Genomic DNA, 15,614 nt, shown 5'->3' with positions numbered 1-15,614 from the left:
GATCATGACCCGAGCCAAAGGCAGATGCTTAACCAACTGAGCCACCCAAGTGATCCTGAAATTCTCTTTATGGCTTAGGGAATCTGTATGATTTTCCTGCTTTTATCCTCAGAGGCTCTAGGTCATGTTGATTACTCCTGAGTGATTACAGGTGCTTTTTGCCTGCTAAGCAATCCTTATATGTAAAAATCAGGAATTAGACACAAGACTGATAAGGAGATGGTGATTTTGTTTTACAGAGATTTTCACTTGCAGACTTTTAGGTATTTTCAAATTCTAATTTGATTTGATGCATTTAAATAACAGGTCATGCACCAAGGTTAAACTGATCCATTTTACAAGTTTGATTTGCAAACCCATGACTTGTATAAGGTAACCTATACCTGAGGCCAGAAGAATGGCATACTATCTCTCACGTGGTCTCTTGTCCCTGTCTCTGGAACTTAGCTACACCAGACTATTGGCATGTTCTCCACATGTCATGTACAGTGACAGATGGCACAGAGCAGTGGTCTGGCACCAGACACCCTGCATTTGAATCCTAGCTTCCTCCTCACTTTTTAGCTGTGGATCTTAACATTTTTGTGGCTCAATTTCATTATTCAAAAACAGGTGAATAATAATACAGGTATCTTATAAAGTTGTAGGGAGGATTAAGTTAGTTAATACATGTAATGGGTTTAAAACAGTCCTTAAAACATAGTATTCAGTAAACACTAGCCATATTTTTCTTTTTTTTTTTTAAAGATTTTATTTATTTATTTGACACAGAGAGACAGCGAGAGAGGGAACACAAGCAGGGAGAGTGGGAGAGGGAGAAGCAGGCTTCCCGCTGAGCAGGGAGCCTGATACGGGGCTGGATCCCAGGACCCTGGGATCATGACCTGGGCCGAAGGCAGACGCTTAACGACTGAGCCACCCAGGCGCCCCTAGCCTTATTTTTCATTCATCGTTTATTTTTCTACTATTCTTAAGCTCTTCTTAGGTTGTGCAGTGAGTTTTTCCCACATTTGTCTTAAAATTTTCTGCATCCTAACAGCCTTACTACTTTTATGAAGCTGCCCTACAATTTTTAGTTGTGGGTCTAACCTTGGCTGTAATTGGAATTGCCTAAGGATATTAAATACTGATGCCTGCATTTTTTTTAAAAGATTTTATTTATTTATTTGATAGAGAGAGGGAGAGAGAACATAAGCAGGAGGAGCGGCAGAAGGAGAGGGAGAAGCAGACTCCCCGCTGAGCAGGGAGCCCGATATGGGGCTCAATTCCAGGACCCTGGGATCATGACCTGAGCCGAAGGTAGATGCTTAACCGACTGAACTACCCAGGTGCCCTTGATGTCTGCATTTTTGGTCTGTGCTAAAGCTGGCTGGTAGTAGTTTTGAGGATGGATTGTTGTATTTCTGGGAGTTTTCTGTCAGGTTGTTAAAACACTGGTAGCTTAAAATCAGCCATGGTGGGAATATTTACACTATTGAAATTGGCAGATACCACCACAGCATGTCTTTCAATCTAGTTGGTATTCCTGTGATTTGTTTATAAGCCTCTCTAAATAGGTGTTGAGCCTTTTACTACAGTAAATTAGTTTGCTAGGGCTGCCATAACAAAGTATCACAGACTGGGTGGTTTAAAAAACAGAAATGTATTGTTTCACAGTTCTGGAGGTCATAAGTCCTAAATGAAGGTGTCAACAGTGTTGGTTCCTTCCAAGGGCTGTGAGGGAAGGATCTTCCAGGCTTCTTTCCTTGGCTTATAGACAGTTAATTTCTTCCTCTGTCTCTATATTCTTTCCTTCTCTGTGTGTCTCTATGTTCAAATTTCCCTTTTTTATAAGGACACTAGTTCTACTGAACTAAGGCCCACCCAGTGGACCTCACTTTAACTTGATTATCTCTGTAGGGACCTTATTTCCAAATAAGGTCACATTCTCAGGTGCTGGCGGTTAGGACTTCCATATTTGGATTTTAAGGGGATACAATTCAACCCATAACACAGGGCAGGGAACTTCTTTTTTCTTTTTCTCTGTTAGTTCCTGTAATATTTACACAGTGAAGATTTGTTGACTTGAAAGAAAAAGGAAACGCCAGTTAACTTGTGTGTTATTTGTGTATAATTTTTTATTCATTGTATTATGAATTCCAGATAGTTAATTTGTTGATTTTTTTTTTGAAGCAGCTCTTTCTGGGCATAATATCAGTTAGTATTTATAGAGAAAAACATTAGTTTAGGAAGATTAGTTATTTTAGGTTGCCTGAGACAGGCTCGAGCTTGTTGGTGAACTCAAAAGGCATATGATCTGAGTGAAATAGTCTTGATTTTGTGTCTGTTGCTGAGAAAATGCTTTTAATCATGCATGAAAAAATGAGATGAATTTCCACTGATCTGAGAATGTTTTAATGCTGATAGTCATCTTCAGGATTATGTAAGACTATAGAGTTCTGAGGAAAGTAGGGGTTTTTTTGTTGTTGTTTTGTTTTTGTTTTTGCTTTTTCTCAAAGGCAAATATAATGTCATGTAATGATTTTGTGATATTGGTGATTGAAGAAATATTTTTTGAAGCACAGGAAGTATAAATTATTTTTTAAAAATCTACCTTGTGTTAGGATGATTATATACAAAATAGTGGATAATATTTAAACTATGATCATCTCAAAGCATGTAAATTTGGATGTACTTTTTGAAGTTAAATATTTTTCTTTCAAAATGAGGTACTTCTCCACACCATTGTTTTTTGCTAAGTAAGTACTGGAATCTTATTCCAGAAGTGTATTTGAAATAAGTATTTGAGGGGTACCTAGGTGGCTCAGTTGGTCAAACTCTTGATTTCAGCTCAGGTCATGATCTCAGGGTCATGAGATGAAGCCTCACCTCAGGCTCTGCGCTCAGCACAGAATCTGCTTGAGAGTCTCTCCCTCTGCCCCTCCCCAGGCTCATGCGCTCTATTTCTCTCTCTCTCTCAAATAAATAAATAAGTCTTTAAAAAAAACACATTTGCACAGAAATTTATTAGTGTAATTGTTCAGTTTTTTTAATAGAAAAATTTCATTTATAAATTATATATTCAGTTGTAAATTATAAAAGCTTTATTTTTAATCGACTTTAACCAACTATAATTTACATGCAATATAATTTATACATTTTAAGGGTATGAGTCAAATCAATTTTGACAAATATATATATCTGTATAAACACCCCCCAATTAAGATGCAGAGCATTTCCGGGCGCCTGGATGGCTCAGTTGGTTAAGCGACTGCCTTCGGCTCAGGTCATGATCCTGGAGTCCCGGGATCGAGTCCCACATCGGGCTCGCTGCTCGGCGGGGGGTCTGCTTCTCCCTCTGACCCTCCCCCCTCTCATGTGCTCTCTCTCATTCTCTCTCACACAAATAAATAAATAAAATCTTTAAAAAAAAAAAAAAGATGCAGAGCATTTTCATCTTCCCAGAAAGTTCCCTGTATCTCTTTGCAGTCATTTGCTTCCCATCTCCTCCTTCCAGTCTTAAGTGAATACTGATCTGATTAGACTGTTTTAGAATTTAACATCAATGGAATCATGTACTTTTATGTTCAGCTTCTTTTAGCATAATGCCTATGAAATTCACCTATGTTGCTGTGTATCAGTAGGTTTTTTTTTTTAATTGTTCAGTATTACTGCTTTGTATGAGTATACCAAAATGTGTTCATCCATTCACTCGCTGAACGTTTGGGGTTTTGCCTATTTTCAGTAAAGCTGCTGAGAACATTTGTGTACTATTTTTTTTTATGGACATATGTTTTTATTTTGGGTAAATACCTAGGGGAGTGGAATTGCTGGGCTGTATGGGTAAATATGTACTTGACTGTATAAGAGACAGCCAAACTATTTTTCAAAGTAGTTTCCCAGTTATACACTCTCACTAACAGGGAATGAGAGTTGTAGTTGTTCTGTCTTTGTCAACTCCTGGTATTGCCAGTCTTTTAAATTTCAGCCATGATAGTTAGTGGGAAGTGATTATTCACTTTGGTTTAAATTTTTTTTTTTTTTGGATGACCAATGTTTTCATGTACTTCCTGGCTATTCATATATCTTTTTCTTTTGCCCATTTAAAGAAATTGGGTTGCTTTTCTGATTGAGCTATAAGAATTAGAATTCTTTCTGCATTCTGAATAAAAATCCTTTGTTAGGTATATGTATTATGAATATTTTCTCCCAGTCTGTGGTCTGCCTTTTAATTTTCTTGATGACCTTAGAAAAACAGAAGGTTTTTTAGAATTTTCTTCTTATTTAAAGTCAATTAATTAACGTATAATGTATTATTGGTTTCAGAGGTAGAGGTCAGTGATTCATCAGTCTTATATAATAGCCAGTGCTCATTACAACACATACCCTCCCCAGTGTCCATCACCCAGTTACTCCATCCCCCAAACCCCCTCCACTCCAGCAACCCTCAGTTTGTTTCCTATGCTTAAGAGCCTCTTATGGTTTGTCTCCCTCCCTGATTTTGTCTTGTTTTATTTTTTCCTCTCTTTCCCTATGATCCTCTGTTTTGTTTCTTAAATTCCACATGAGTGAGAGCATATAATTGTCTTTCTCTGTTTGACTTATTTCACTTAGCATAATACCCTCTAGTTCCATCCATGTTGTTGCAAATGGCAAGATTCCATATTTTTTTTGATGGCGGAGTACTATTCCATAGAATATATATACCACCTCTTCTTTATCCATTCATCTGTGGATGGACATCTGGGCTCTTTCCATAGTTTGGCTAATATTATGGACATTACTACTATAAACATTGTGGTGCAGGTGTCCCAGAAGGCTTTTTTTTTTCTGATGGAAGTCACATTTGTCAATTTCTTCTTTTATGGTTAGTGCTTTTTGTGACCTAAGAAATCTTTGCCTATTTCAAGGTCATGAAGATTTTTCTCTTATGTTTTCTGCTAGAAGTTTTATAGTTTTAACTTTTACTTTTGGCTCTGTTAAGTATATTGATTTAATTTTTGGGCATAGCATGAGCATAGGGATTAGAGTTCCTTTTTCTCCATGTAGTTCCCAGTCGTTTTCATGTCAGTAGTTGAAGAGACTGTTCTGTCCACATTGAATTATGCTGCTGCCAAAGGCTTTATTTCGAATTTAACTTTGAAAAGTGACCTAGAGTTTTATGTTCTTCGGGTAGATGATTTAGACACTGACTTTCTAGGATGTCATTTTAAAAAGTGTGGTGTTTTGTTTTTTGGTCTCAAAAGTTACTTACATTTTAGAAACATAGAGTAGGTGGGATGGGAGCTCTAGAAAACCACTGTGCCACCTTCTCCCTAATACACCCAATTAGAGATGAATATAAAATAGATGACTGTGTGTATGTACATGTGTTTGTGTGGTGTGTGAGAAAAATTAAGCTAAAGCGCTCGTGGAACATCCAGGAAAGCACATCAATAAATATTGCACAGTTGGTACAGTCTTAAGTAATCAATTTTAGGGCTTAGTAACTTCTGTTGTTAATTCTTCTTTTGTTTAACTTTTAAAAATAACCTGAGTATAGGTAAGACTTTCTACACCTTTTTGTTTTCTTGTTTTTGAAGACTGCCATTTAAATGACCATTGAATAACTTTTTTCTTCTTGTGAAATGAAATGCTTTGTGTCTATTTAAAAACCTCTCAAGCATCAGAAATGGGTGAGATGGTATGGGAGGCATGCAGTGGTTTCTGAAATCACACATGAGCTTTTCCTCCTTCACCTCTGTTCCCTTGGAATGAAAAAGGTGCTCTTGGTAGCTACGGAGCATATCCCTTACTGCTGACATGTTTTTTACTTTGTGCCTGTCCTGCCCAATTACATCTGTTCTAAAGCTCTCTCCCTTTTATCCCTTTTCCTTTGAGTACATGACTACTCCTTTCTCTTGTTCTTAAGTAGCAGTAATAGTAGTAATAATGGTAGCAGTAGCTAACAATATGTTTTAGACACTAAGGGCTTTGTATTTACTGACTTAATCTTCACAAACACCCTGTGAGGGAGCTGCTGTTCTTTTAATACAGATTTTATAGATTAGGAAGCTGAGGCAGAGAGATGTTAAGTCTGGGGTTCTACCACTGGTAAGTAGTAGAGCTGGGATTTGGTCCAGACTTCCTGGCTCTGAAGCACATGCTTTCAACCACTATGTTACGTGGCCTCTCAGGAAAAGCACGCGAGGAAGCAACCATTCCCTTCCTTCACCCCTGTTTCTGGACTTAAAAAGGAGTCCTGTTTTATAGCATAGTTGACATATTTTGGTTACTATTTCATGAAATTTTCATTCCTTTATAATGCATATTACAGTTTGTATCTCTATCTCTGGCAGTAAAGTTTCTAACAAACAAAGTAGCTTTATTTCTAAAGCTATTACTTCACAAACCGCAGTCCCATGTGTCTGGTAGAAAGCACAGGCCCTTCCTAGCATGTGGTTCTTCTTCTGGGAAAGCATCTTAGAAGAGGTGAGTCTTGGCCCACTTCTGTATAGGAATGTGCGCAAATGGCTGGGGTATGGTATGTGGAGATGGGTGGTAAAAAGATCCATGATTGTGATGAGGTGAAAGTTTAAGAAAGGATGGAGGTTTTAAAATGTTCAAGAGAATTCATCTTTAGAGACGATTTCCAAGGTCAGAGAAGAGCTGGGAAGTCATGACTCTGGGCAGAAATGAATGGCTTCTCGAGGCCTTTAGGCTTTTTCTGCCTCTGTTCCCTCCCCCTTCACGTTTTCCCTTTCCCTTTGGTTTCCCAAGTTCGAGTACACTAATCCTCTTCCTTTTCCTCACCTCAATGCAGAGAGAAGTGCTCTTCTGTCAGGTTTGCCAAGACAAATTGGAGACTTTTTGATGCAGCTTTATCTTAAAAAAAAAGTAACAATCACTATAAAAGAAGAAAAAGTAAAACCAAAAGTTTAGAAAAAGCTAGAGAAAGTTTTAAAAGACATGAATTTCCCCAGTACAGACTTCTTACATTAAAGTAAAACCTCTTCACGCTTTTCTTCTTTTGAAGGCCCAGCCGTCCTCCATACTGGCCTTGATTAGTTCCTGGGCCTTGGGTCTCTTGGGAACTCAAGGAGCTTGCGCAGGGAGTGAGGAACTTCTCAGTCCTCCCTCACTCCCCAACAGGCCTGTCCTCCATGGCGGGGCCTGGTGTGTTTCTTTATCTCCACTCTCTCCAATCCTGCAGGGGCCCTAAATCTGCTTGTAGTGTTTAGTCCCCAGTGGCAACTTGGCTAAGCTTTCATCAGCTGTGCTTGGTGGGGAGGACTGGGAGGAGGGTCCTTCTGGTCTCCAAAATCTCTGACTTATACTCTCCCTGCCTTATCTAAAGCAGACTTACCAGCTAAAATCAAACTTTAGGTCTTCCTTGCCTCGGTTCACTGTTGGCCGTTGGATTTGGGTAGAGGTTGCCAGCTTTCTTAGAAGCTGTGTCCTTGTGTCTACTTCCTTCTCTGGGCAGCAAAAGGTTCCTTTTTTCATTTTGAAAATCCCTCATTTTGTAGTGAATTCTTACTGAATTTTTTAAAGTGGAATGTGAACATACTTACTCCTGTAAGGGAAAAGCTTGAAGGTAGGCTAGAAGCAGGCGTGGCTGGATTTAGGAGCTCTTCTCCTTTGTCTCTCCTCTTTCCTGTCACGTTCCACAAGGTGGCAGGATGGCTCCAACCACTGGATCTCTGGACTCCCAGACTCCCAGGTTCAAGTCCAGGGAAATGGATGAACATCTCCTGGCAGCTGTTGCAGAAATCCTGTAATCCATTTGTCTCTTTCTCTTGCTCTTTCCTAATAAACAATTTTATTTTTTGAAGAGGTAGTGTATTGGTTCAAAAATGTGTTTTAAGGATGTGGAGTGAAAAGACTTTCATCCTTTTTATTAGTACGAAGCACCTCTTTTTGTCTTCTTTAATGCTTTTTGTCCTGAATTCTGTCTTGCCTGATATAAAATCTTGTTCAGTGCTTTTTTTTAATTTACATTTGACTAGTATATCCATCTAGACAAGTTCTTTTTTCAGCTATCCTTTTATTTTTAACCTTTCTGAATTACTTTATTGTAAATTTTTTTTTTTTTTAAGATTTTATTTATTTATTCATGAGAGACAGAGAGAGAGAGAGAGAAGCAGGCTCCCAAGGAGCAGGGAGCCCGATGCGGGACTCGATCCCAGGACCCTGGGATCATGACCTGAGCCGAAGGCAGACGCTTAACCATCTGAGCCACCCAGGCGCCCTACTTTATTGTAAATTTTACTCCTGTTTGTAGCACAGAGGTTTTTCCCCCTCTGTAATCCAATCTGAGATCAGCTCTCTTTTAATAAGTAAGTTTACCCCATTTACATTTGTTGTTTGGGCAGATATATTTGATATTAGTCTGTCCATATCATTTTATTCTGTTTTTATATCTTATGAAGAATCTTTACCCTGGCCTTTTTCCTTGCTGTTTTTGTGGCTAGTTATTCTGATATTTGTCAGATAATGGTTGTCTTCATAATTTTAATTTCACATAATGCTCGTTGTCTTCCTAAAGTTCCTTACTATACGTGTTGATAAAATTAATGAATCTCATACTAATTCTAATATAGAGACATTGTAACTCTATTACATGGCCTGTTTTATTCATTCTGGATCTCTATTGGATTCTATCCTCAGAGGAGAGAATTAATCACTCAGCCAGGAAGCTTGGAACTCAATCAGTATTTTTATCATCAGTAAGAACGCTGTCAGAAGAGGCTTTGTGAGTTTTCCTATAGCAGATTGTCAGCCTTTTACAAGGCTCTTTTTGTCTATGAAAATGATAGTTTCTAAAGTTAGCATAGATCATAAAATTGGCAAGCTGACATTTGTTTGGTCACAATTGAACATTAGATCAAGATCTTTGTAGGTGGTCTGTTACTCAACACCAGAGAGTCGGCAGTTTTATGTTCAAGTTGACATTAAAAGGTATTTTTGGGTCTGAAATTCCTTTATTTTAGTATGGGTTCCATACTTGTTGAGAGTTTTATCACCATTTAGTTTTTCCAAAACAATATATTTGGCAACAGAAAGGCATGTTACATATGAAAAGAATTTTTTTTAAATCAGAAGTCTTAATTTAAAACAGTCCAGCTTCACATACACCTTGCAATGACTGAGACTCCTATTTTGACCATAGTCCTCCCATCCAGCACAGAAGGGGAGTCACCACCCTGGGCCCAGGGAGGAGCATAGCCTCTGTTCAGCCTCCTTTCTGTTCAGGAGGCCTCGGCCCAGGCCACAAACAGCCTTTGTAGAGGGTGGAAAAGGGAGGGTGTTTTCATAATTTTTTAGACTCAGGTCAGTTACATGACCATAGTTGACTTCCTAAATTTTTTTGGTGGAAAGGCACTTAACCGTCCACCTCTAACAGAGCAGCTGAAACGTAGACTACTGTTGGAGAAGATTTCTATCTCCTCTTTGTACTCTAGTCCTGCAGTGACTGCCATATCTTTCCTGTAGACTGCTGTTTTCAGTTTGCAGTTTGCCCGTGAATCATTCTGAAAACTCTGTTGAAGATGAAAATACCCTTTCTCCCCTAACTTCCTGTGAATTCAGATTTAACACATTCCTGTGGGATCTATGCTTTTACTGTGTGTTGCTGGTGATTCTGATGCAGGTATTCCAGGACTGTAGTTCGAGGAAATCAAGGTTGACAGTTCTGTGCCTAATGTAGAAATTTTGCTAAAATCTAGTTTGACAAAATTCTGGTTGGATATTACTCATTATGTACACAGTGTTTCAAGTAGACATTTGTTTCAAAGATAGTGATTTAATCTACCATGACTTTCTTCAATTAAGAAATTTGGCAAAACACAGATTTTATAACTCCAACCAGTTTGTGGAAAAAATGTTTGCATGAAGATGTTCAATATACAGATTGCGGAACGATAAGTTTAACAGTCTCGTAATGCTTTCACGGAAGTCTCAAGGATAACTGACAAGTCCATTTTTATAAAATTTAATGGGTTTCTAAATCCTTATCTGCTTATCAAACAAAACGTTAATTAGAACAGTAATTGAGTAACCAGCTGCCTCTTGGGTTCATTCTAGGAATTTGTACAAAATCACTGTGGAGCTCATGTAAGGTCATTCACTGCTTTTTGAGTTGCTAAATAATACTTTGCTACAGGCTTCTAAAAATCCAGGTATTAAGGGAGTCTACGGGAAGATAAAAATTGATAAGAGATTTGTAATAGTCTGATACTCTCTGGTGGATTAAGGTGAAAAAATCCTTCTTCAGCACTACAGATGGGAGAAAATCCTCCCTCTTAGATTTCTTCCTGAATCAGCTTATGCTTGCCTAGTCTTGTAGTAGAACAGAAAAAGCCTTTGGAGCTAGGTATGCTGGTGCAGATTTTCTGGGGAAACAAAACAAAACAAAACACTACGAAGTTGAGTTTATAACTTTATTTAAGCAACACAGAACATCATGACAAGTATGTTCTATCCCAGGAATGCAAGGATTATTCAGCATCAGAAAATATGAATAATATATTAAGAAATTAAGTGAGATATAAGCCATGTGATTATTTTCACACATGTAGAAAGAACACTAGGTTAAGGTTTAATAATCCTTCATGACTAAAGATTTTTTTCCCCCCAAACTGGGAAACTTACCAAACCTTAGGCCAATAAGTCATTTATTCCAAAACCTATAGCAAGACTCGTACTCAAGAGTGAAACTTTAGAAGTCTCCCTATTATTGTCAGTAAGAAGACAGAGGATGCTTATTAACATTACCTTTGTTCAACACATCCCGAAGGTCTTAGCCAGTAGTGTAATGAGATAGGAAAAAGAAAAGAATAGAAATTGTAAGGGAGAGATAAAAATACCTTTTTTTCCCCAGGTGATATTAATGCATACATAGACAATACAACACAAGAAATTAGGGTGTTCAGTATGGTTGCTACCTGTAAAAATCGATAGGTTCTGTACACCATGATAACCCTCTAGTAAATACGTTTCCCTTCACAGTAGTATTAATCTGTAATATATCTAAGAGTGAGCACAACCAAAGAATATAAAACATGGAAAAAATTAAAGAATGTTATTGTTACATATAAAGGACAGAAACAGTAGGATATCTTGATTTATTAAGATATTTTTCTCTAAATTAATTCATTGTATATCCAGTCAAAATCCTAATAATATTAGGTTTTTATTAACTTGACAAGATGAATCTAAAATTTATAAAGAAAGTCAAAGGCCCATGAGTAGTTAAGACAGTCTTGAAAAGCAAGGTCTAGGGTCCCGGCTACAGATACTGATACCAAACCATGGACATTAAGATACTGTAGTCCTGTTACAAAGATACACAAAAAGATCAGTGGAACAGAATAGAGAAGCCAGTAAAGGGTCACACACATATAGAAACATGATATGCATTGGAGGCAGCATTATGAAGTGGTAGGAAAAGATGGAATGTTCTCTAATTGGTACTTTGATCTTTAATTGTTAATCATATGGAATATCTAACTGTATTTCTAACTTCATACCATCCCCCAAAATAAATTCAGGTGAGTTTAATTTGAAAAGCAAATCTTAAAAAATTCACCAGAAAATATAAGAAGTAATGGAATACTTAGCAGTTCTTGAAAATTAAGAGAAGTTTATCTGTCTTCATGTATAAATCTTACAATACTGAGTGTAAAAGCAAGTTATAGGAGGATAGGTGTAATAAAGTACCACTTACATAAAATTTAAAGCATGAGATAGGGGCACCTGGGTGGCTCAGTCGTTAAGTGTCTGCCTTCGGCTCAGGTCATGGTCCCAGGATCCTGGGATTGAGCCCCGCATCAGGCTCCCTGCTCGATGGGAAGCCTGCTTCTCCCTCTCCCACTCCCCCTGCTTGTACTCCCTCTCTGGCTGTGTCTCTCTCTGTCAAATAAATAAATAAAATCTTTAAAAAAAAATAAAGCATGAAATAAAGCAACATGTTGTATAAAGGCATTAAAGTATGTTGCAGAGTATAAAAACATATATAGTAATACACACGAAATTAGAGATAGTGTTGGTAGAAAGATGAATGTGACTGAGGAGGGATGTGTGCAGTTTATTACTTATTTAATGTAATGTTTTACTATTTTTTTAGATAAAAATGTTCTATAGCAACACGTGACAGATGTTAACATCAAGTGAATATCCAATAATAAAGAAATGGTTGAATAAATTATGGCTTTTACATACTATGAACTTTTTTCAGCCATTAAAAAGTTAGTTGTAGATAGATCACTTTATGTGGAGGAATTTCCAAGAGTTACTGCTTATGAAGAAAATAAGATGCAGAAAAGTTTGTATGAAGTCATCCCATTTCTATAAAACAAGGACATGTATGAGTATGTATGTATATGATATGTGCTTGTGCATGAACATATGAACATGAAAAAAAATAAGGATTCATTCTGGGCTGTTAACATGGGTTGGGAGTGAGGTGATAGTGAAGGAGAGGGGGCTGGGGGAATGGGAAGCCAAGCGAAACAGAAAATAAGAGAGAAAACATACTACCCAGCATGGATGATATGGTTTTGTTTATGTACTTACATAATCACACACACACACACACACACACACTCACTCCCTCACTCACGCATGCAATTTTAAAGAGACTATAGAACTGCTTTAAAGAGAGAGTGAGAGTTGACCTGGGGCAATTTACTAGTTTTGAATGGGGACTGTGGTAGAAGTGGACTTAGCAAAAAGATGCCATTTCAGAGAAAGATGTATTTTATTGGTAGAGTATTTAAACAAATGATGCAATTAAATTAAAATGATGCTTTTCCAGTTTTCTCCCTTTTATATTTATCAAAGTAATTGACCTTAGTTTCAGTGAGTTCTTGATAATCACAGTGTACTACTTGATATAAAGTACCAGTGGTAAAAATTGTAATTATATTTTATGAAATGGGGCCTTTTGACAGGGAAACTTTAGATCTTTCTCTCTTTTTTTTCAACTTGGGGGAGAATAAAGAATGAATTTCTTTTTTTGGTCAGGCCAAGGCCTAAATATAGATAGTTCAAGATTGTGAATAATTATCTTTGAAATTTTCGTTTTTTTCTTTCAGTGTGCAGGATGACAGAATTCGAGTAGAAAGGATGGATGACATGTACTTTGAATACAGCCATGCTTTCCAGGCAGTTACGGAGTTTTATGCAAAAGATGCACTTGACGTCCAAGGTAAATATTTCATATGTGTTAGCCTCAATGTCCTCCAATTTAACTGAGTTGAGATTTGGATAAAGGTGCAAGTTTGACTTCCAATTTAATGAAAAAACTAGGCAGTTATCAATAAATAATTGGCAGAAATAGAAGCAAGAGTTCACTTTTCTTGCACTCATCAAAAACACCCCTACAGCTTCTTCCTTTGTAGCTATGACCATTTAGTAACTTGATGTTTTTGACATATTCATTGGACTGTAAGGAGATACTGGCCAACCTTCTTTTTGCTTCTCTTAGAAAAATGGCCCATTATTTTCCTTGCCATTTTATAGAGTATTGAGATAAATCTCCTGATAAAGGCTAGTATTTCGTTAGATTGATTGCCACAATTTAAATACCAGAACATTAATGACAGAATATTACTATGTTAAGTAACCATTATTTGTCTAATCTGCATGTTGTCAGCCAGGTATCAGTGCTTTACTTGGTCTATACCCCTACTTCCTTCTAGTCCAGCTTATTCTGTTAAGGTTCATTTTTATATCTTACCACATGCTATAAGGCTTTCACCATTAGACCGTAGATAAATCAGTCTTCCCTTGGCTCCCCCACAGGCACCAATGTCTTGTTAGCATTTCTCTCCCCAACTCTTAATCTCATGGTGTCAAATTGAATTCAGTGTCTGAGAGGGTAACCCATTCTGACACAGTCTGTGGTATCACCAAGGGATTGTTGTCTTATGCTCAAGTAAAGACAACTACCATAAGCCTCTTCTGACGTCACATTCACTTAGAAGCGTATGGGATAGGAAACCAGCTTGCCAGTAGGCAGCACTTGTTCCTGTTAGTGGGAGTAGTCCTTCACAGGGTTTGTCGCCCCATAGAGCCATTGAGAGCTTAAGTTGTTGTGCAAACCCCTTCCCCCCCATCCCTACCCCATGCCAAGTGACAGTTCAGCTGCAAAGACAGGAGATACTCGTCAGGGCCTACCCAGGCCTAGAAGCTTCATGCCATGCCAACTTCAGGGTCCCTGTACTCAGAGAAGGCCAACATTTCTACAGTCAGGGGTTTATAATTCTTCTTAGTCCAGATGCAATTTACTGGTTTCAGGTCATTCTTACCATATACAATGTTACCTCATAACAATGTGCTTCATTTTCATCAGGTTTCCTGGGGAACAGAGCTAGAAAGTTAAAGGTGAAATTCTCAGAAGGGGGAAGAGTTTTGTTAGCTCTATCTTCACACCTTGGTTTTATAAAAAACTGCAATAGAGTGAAGCCCCAGTGGCCTAATGGATAAAAAACTGCAATAGAAATTAATGTACTTGGTATTACTGATGTGGAGAGAATATTTTATAATTTTTTTATTTCTGAAAGTAATAAATGACTGTTGCAAAACAAGGTCCAAACATAGATGTACATAAAGAAAAAAAGTCCCTCCCCCCAAATCTTTAAGAATTTTTATAGGTACAAATCCATACATATAAGTATACATATATAATTCTGTATATTTCATATACCTTGGATTTATTCTTTCAACTAATTTTTATTGGCTGCCTATTATGCAAGGCATCACACATACAATAAGGGATAAAAAAAGACAAAAATTCCTGCTCTTCTGGAGTTCACATTCTAAGGGGAAGATATATACAATAAAATAAGTTAGTGTGTTTGAAAGTGGTAAGTATTATGAAGAAAATAAGGCAGGGAAGAGGGAGCACTTTTGAATAGGGTGGTGAAGTAAGGCCTCCCAGAGAACGTGGCACGTGAGCAAAGGTTTGAATGAAGCCTGAAGGAGTGTAGGGGTAAAGCCATACACCCAGGTGAAGGAACAGTGTTTTAGGCAGAGACGCCAGAAGTACAACATATCTAAGTGCCTGGTAGGTTTAAGGAATAAAAGGAGCCTGGGTGCTAGGACAAAGTAAGGGAGAGAATCTGAGGAGGTGAGTTCGGGAAGGTGGAAGGCAGGTTGTGGGGCCTTACAGACCCCTGTCAGGGCTTGAGCCGCTTCTCTCAGTGAGTTGTGGGTGTTAGAGGGTTTTTATAAGCAAAGTAGTCTAATGGTCTGATGTACATTTTTAAAAGGATTCTTTTGGCTGCTGTGTTGAGAATACCCTGTAGGGCACAGGGATGAAGCTGGGAGACCAGATGGTAAGCAATCTTCCTGCTGAGAGATAAGAATGATTGTACAACTTTTTTTTCACCCTCACTCAGCAGTATATTATGGATAGTTGTACAGATAGCTGTAAGGCATTGTTGTTAGTAGATGCATAATAATCTGGACTTACCAAAATTTATTGAGCTGTTACGCTCCTGATGTTCGGTTAGGTTGTCTGTAGATTTTACTATTACAAAAGATCTTTTAGCTCACTTCCTTGTACACACATCTTTGACATGCATTTTAGAGTATTTCTGGATCAAAGGGGATGGGCATTTTATATTTTGAAAAAGTTGCTCTCTGGGGCG

General features: G+C 37.8%; 1 protein-coding gene across 5 annotated transcripts in view; it reads left to right on the top strand.

The window, feature by feature from the left end:
- Positions 1 to 15,614, top strand: part of MSH3 (mutS homolog 3) — a 183,871-nt gene that overhangs the window by 35,107 nt on the left and 133,150 nt on the right. For all 5 annotated transcript variants that reach the window (XM_081826656.1, XM_081826657.1, XM_081826655.1 and 2 more), the window contains one exon: positions 13,056 to 13,168. In XM_081826656.1, coding sequence (XP_081682782.1) covers positions 13,056 to 13,168 — 113 coding nt within the window. The remainder of the gene's footprint in view (positions 1 to 13,055; positions 13,169 to 15,614) is intronic.

This window comes from Leptonychotes weddellii, chromosome 7, assembly GCF_054177405.1.
Source record: "Leptonychotes weddellii isolate Sample4059 chromosome 7, ASM5417740v2, whole genome shotgun sequence".
Taxonomy (NCBI): Eukaryota; Metazoa; Chordata; class Mammalia; order Carnivora; family Phocidae; genus Leptonychotes; species Leptonychotes weddellii.
The sequence above is the reverse complement of the archived record's forward strand: the minus strand, read 5'-3'. Positions and strand labels throughout refer to the sequence as shown.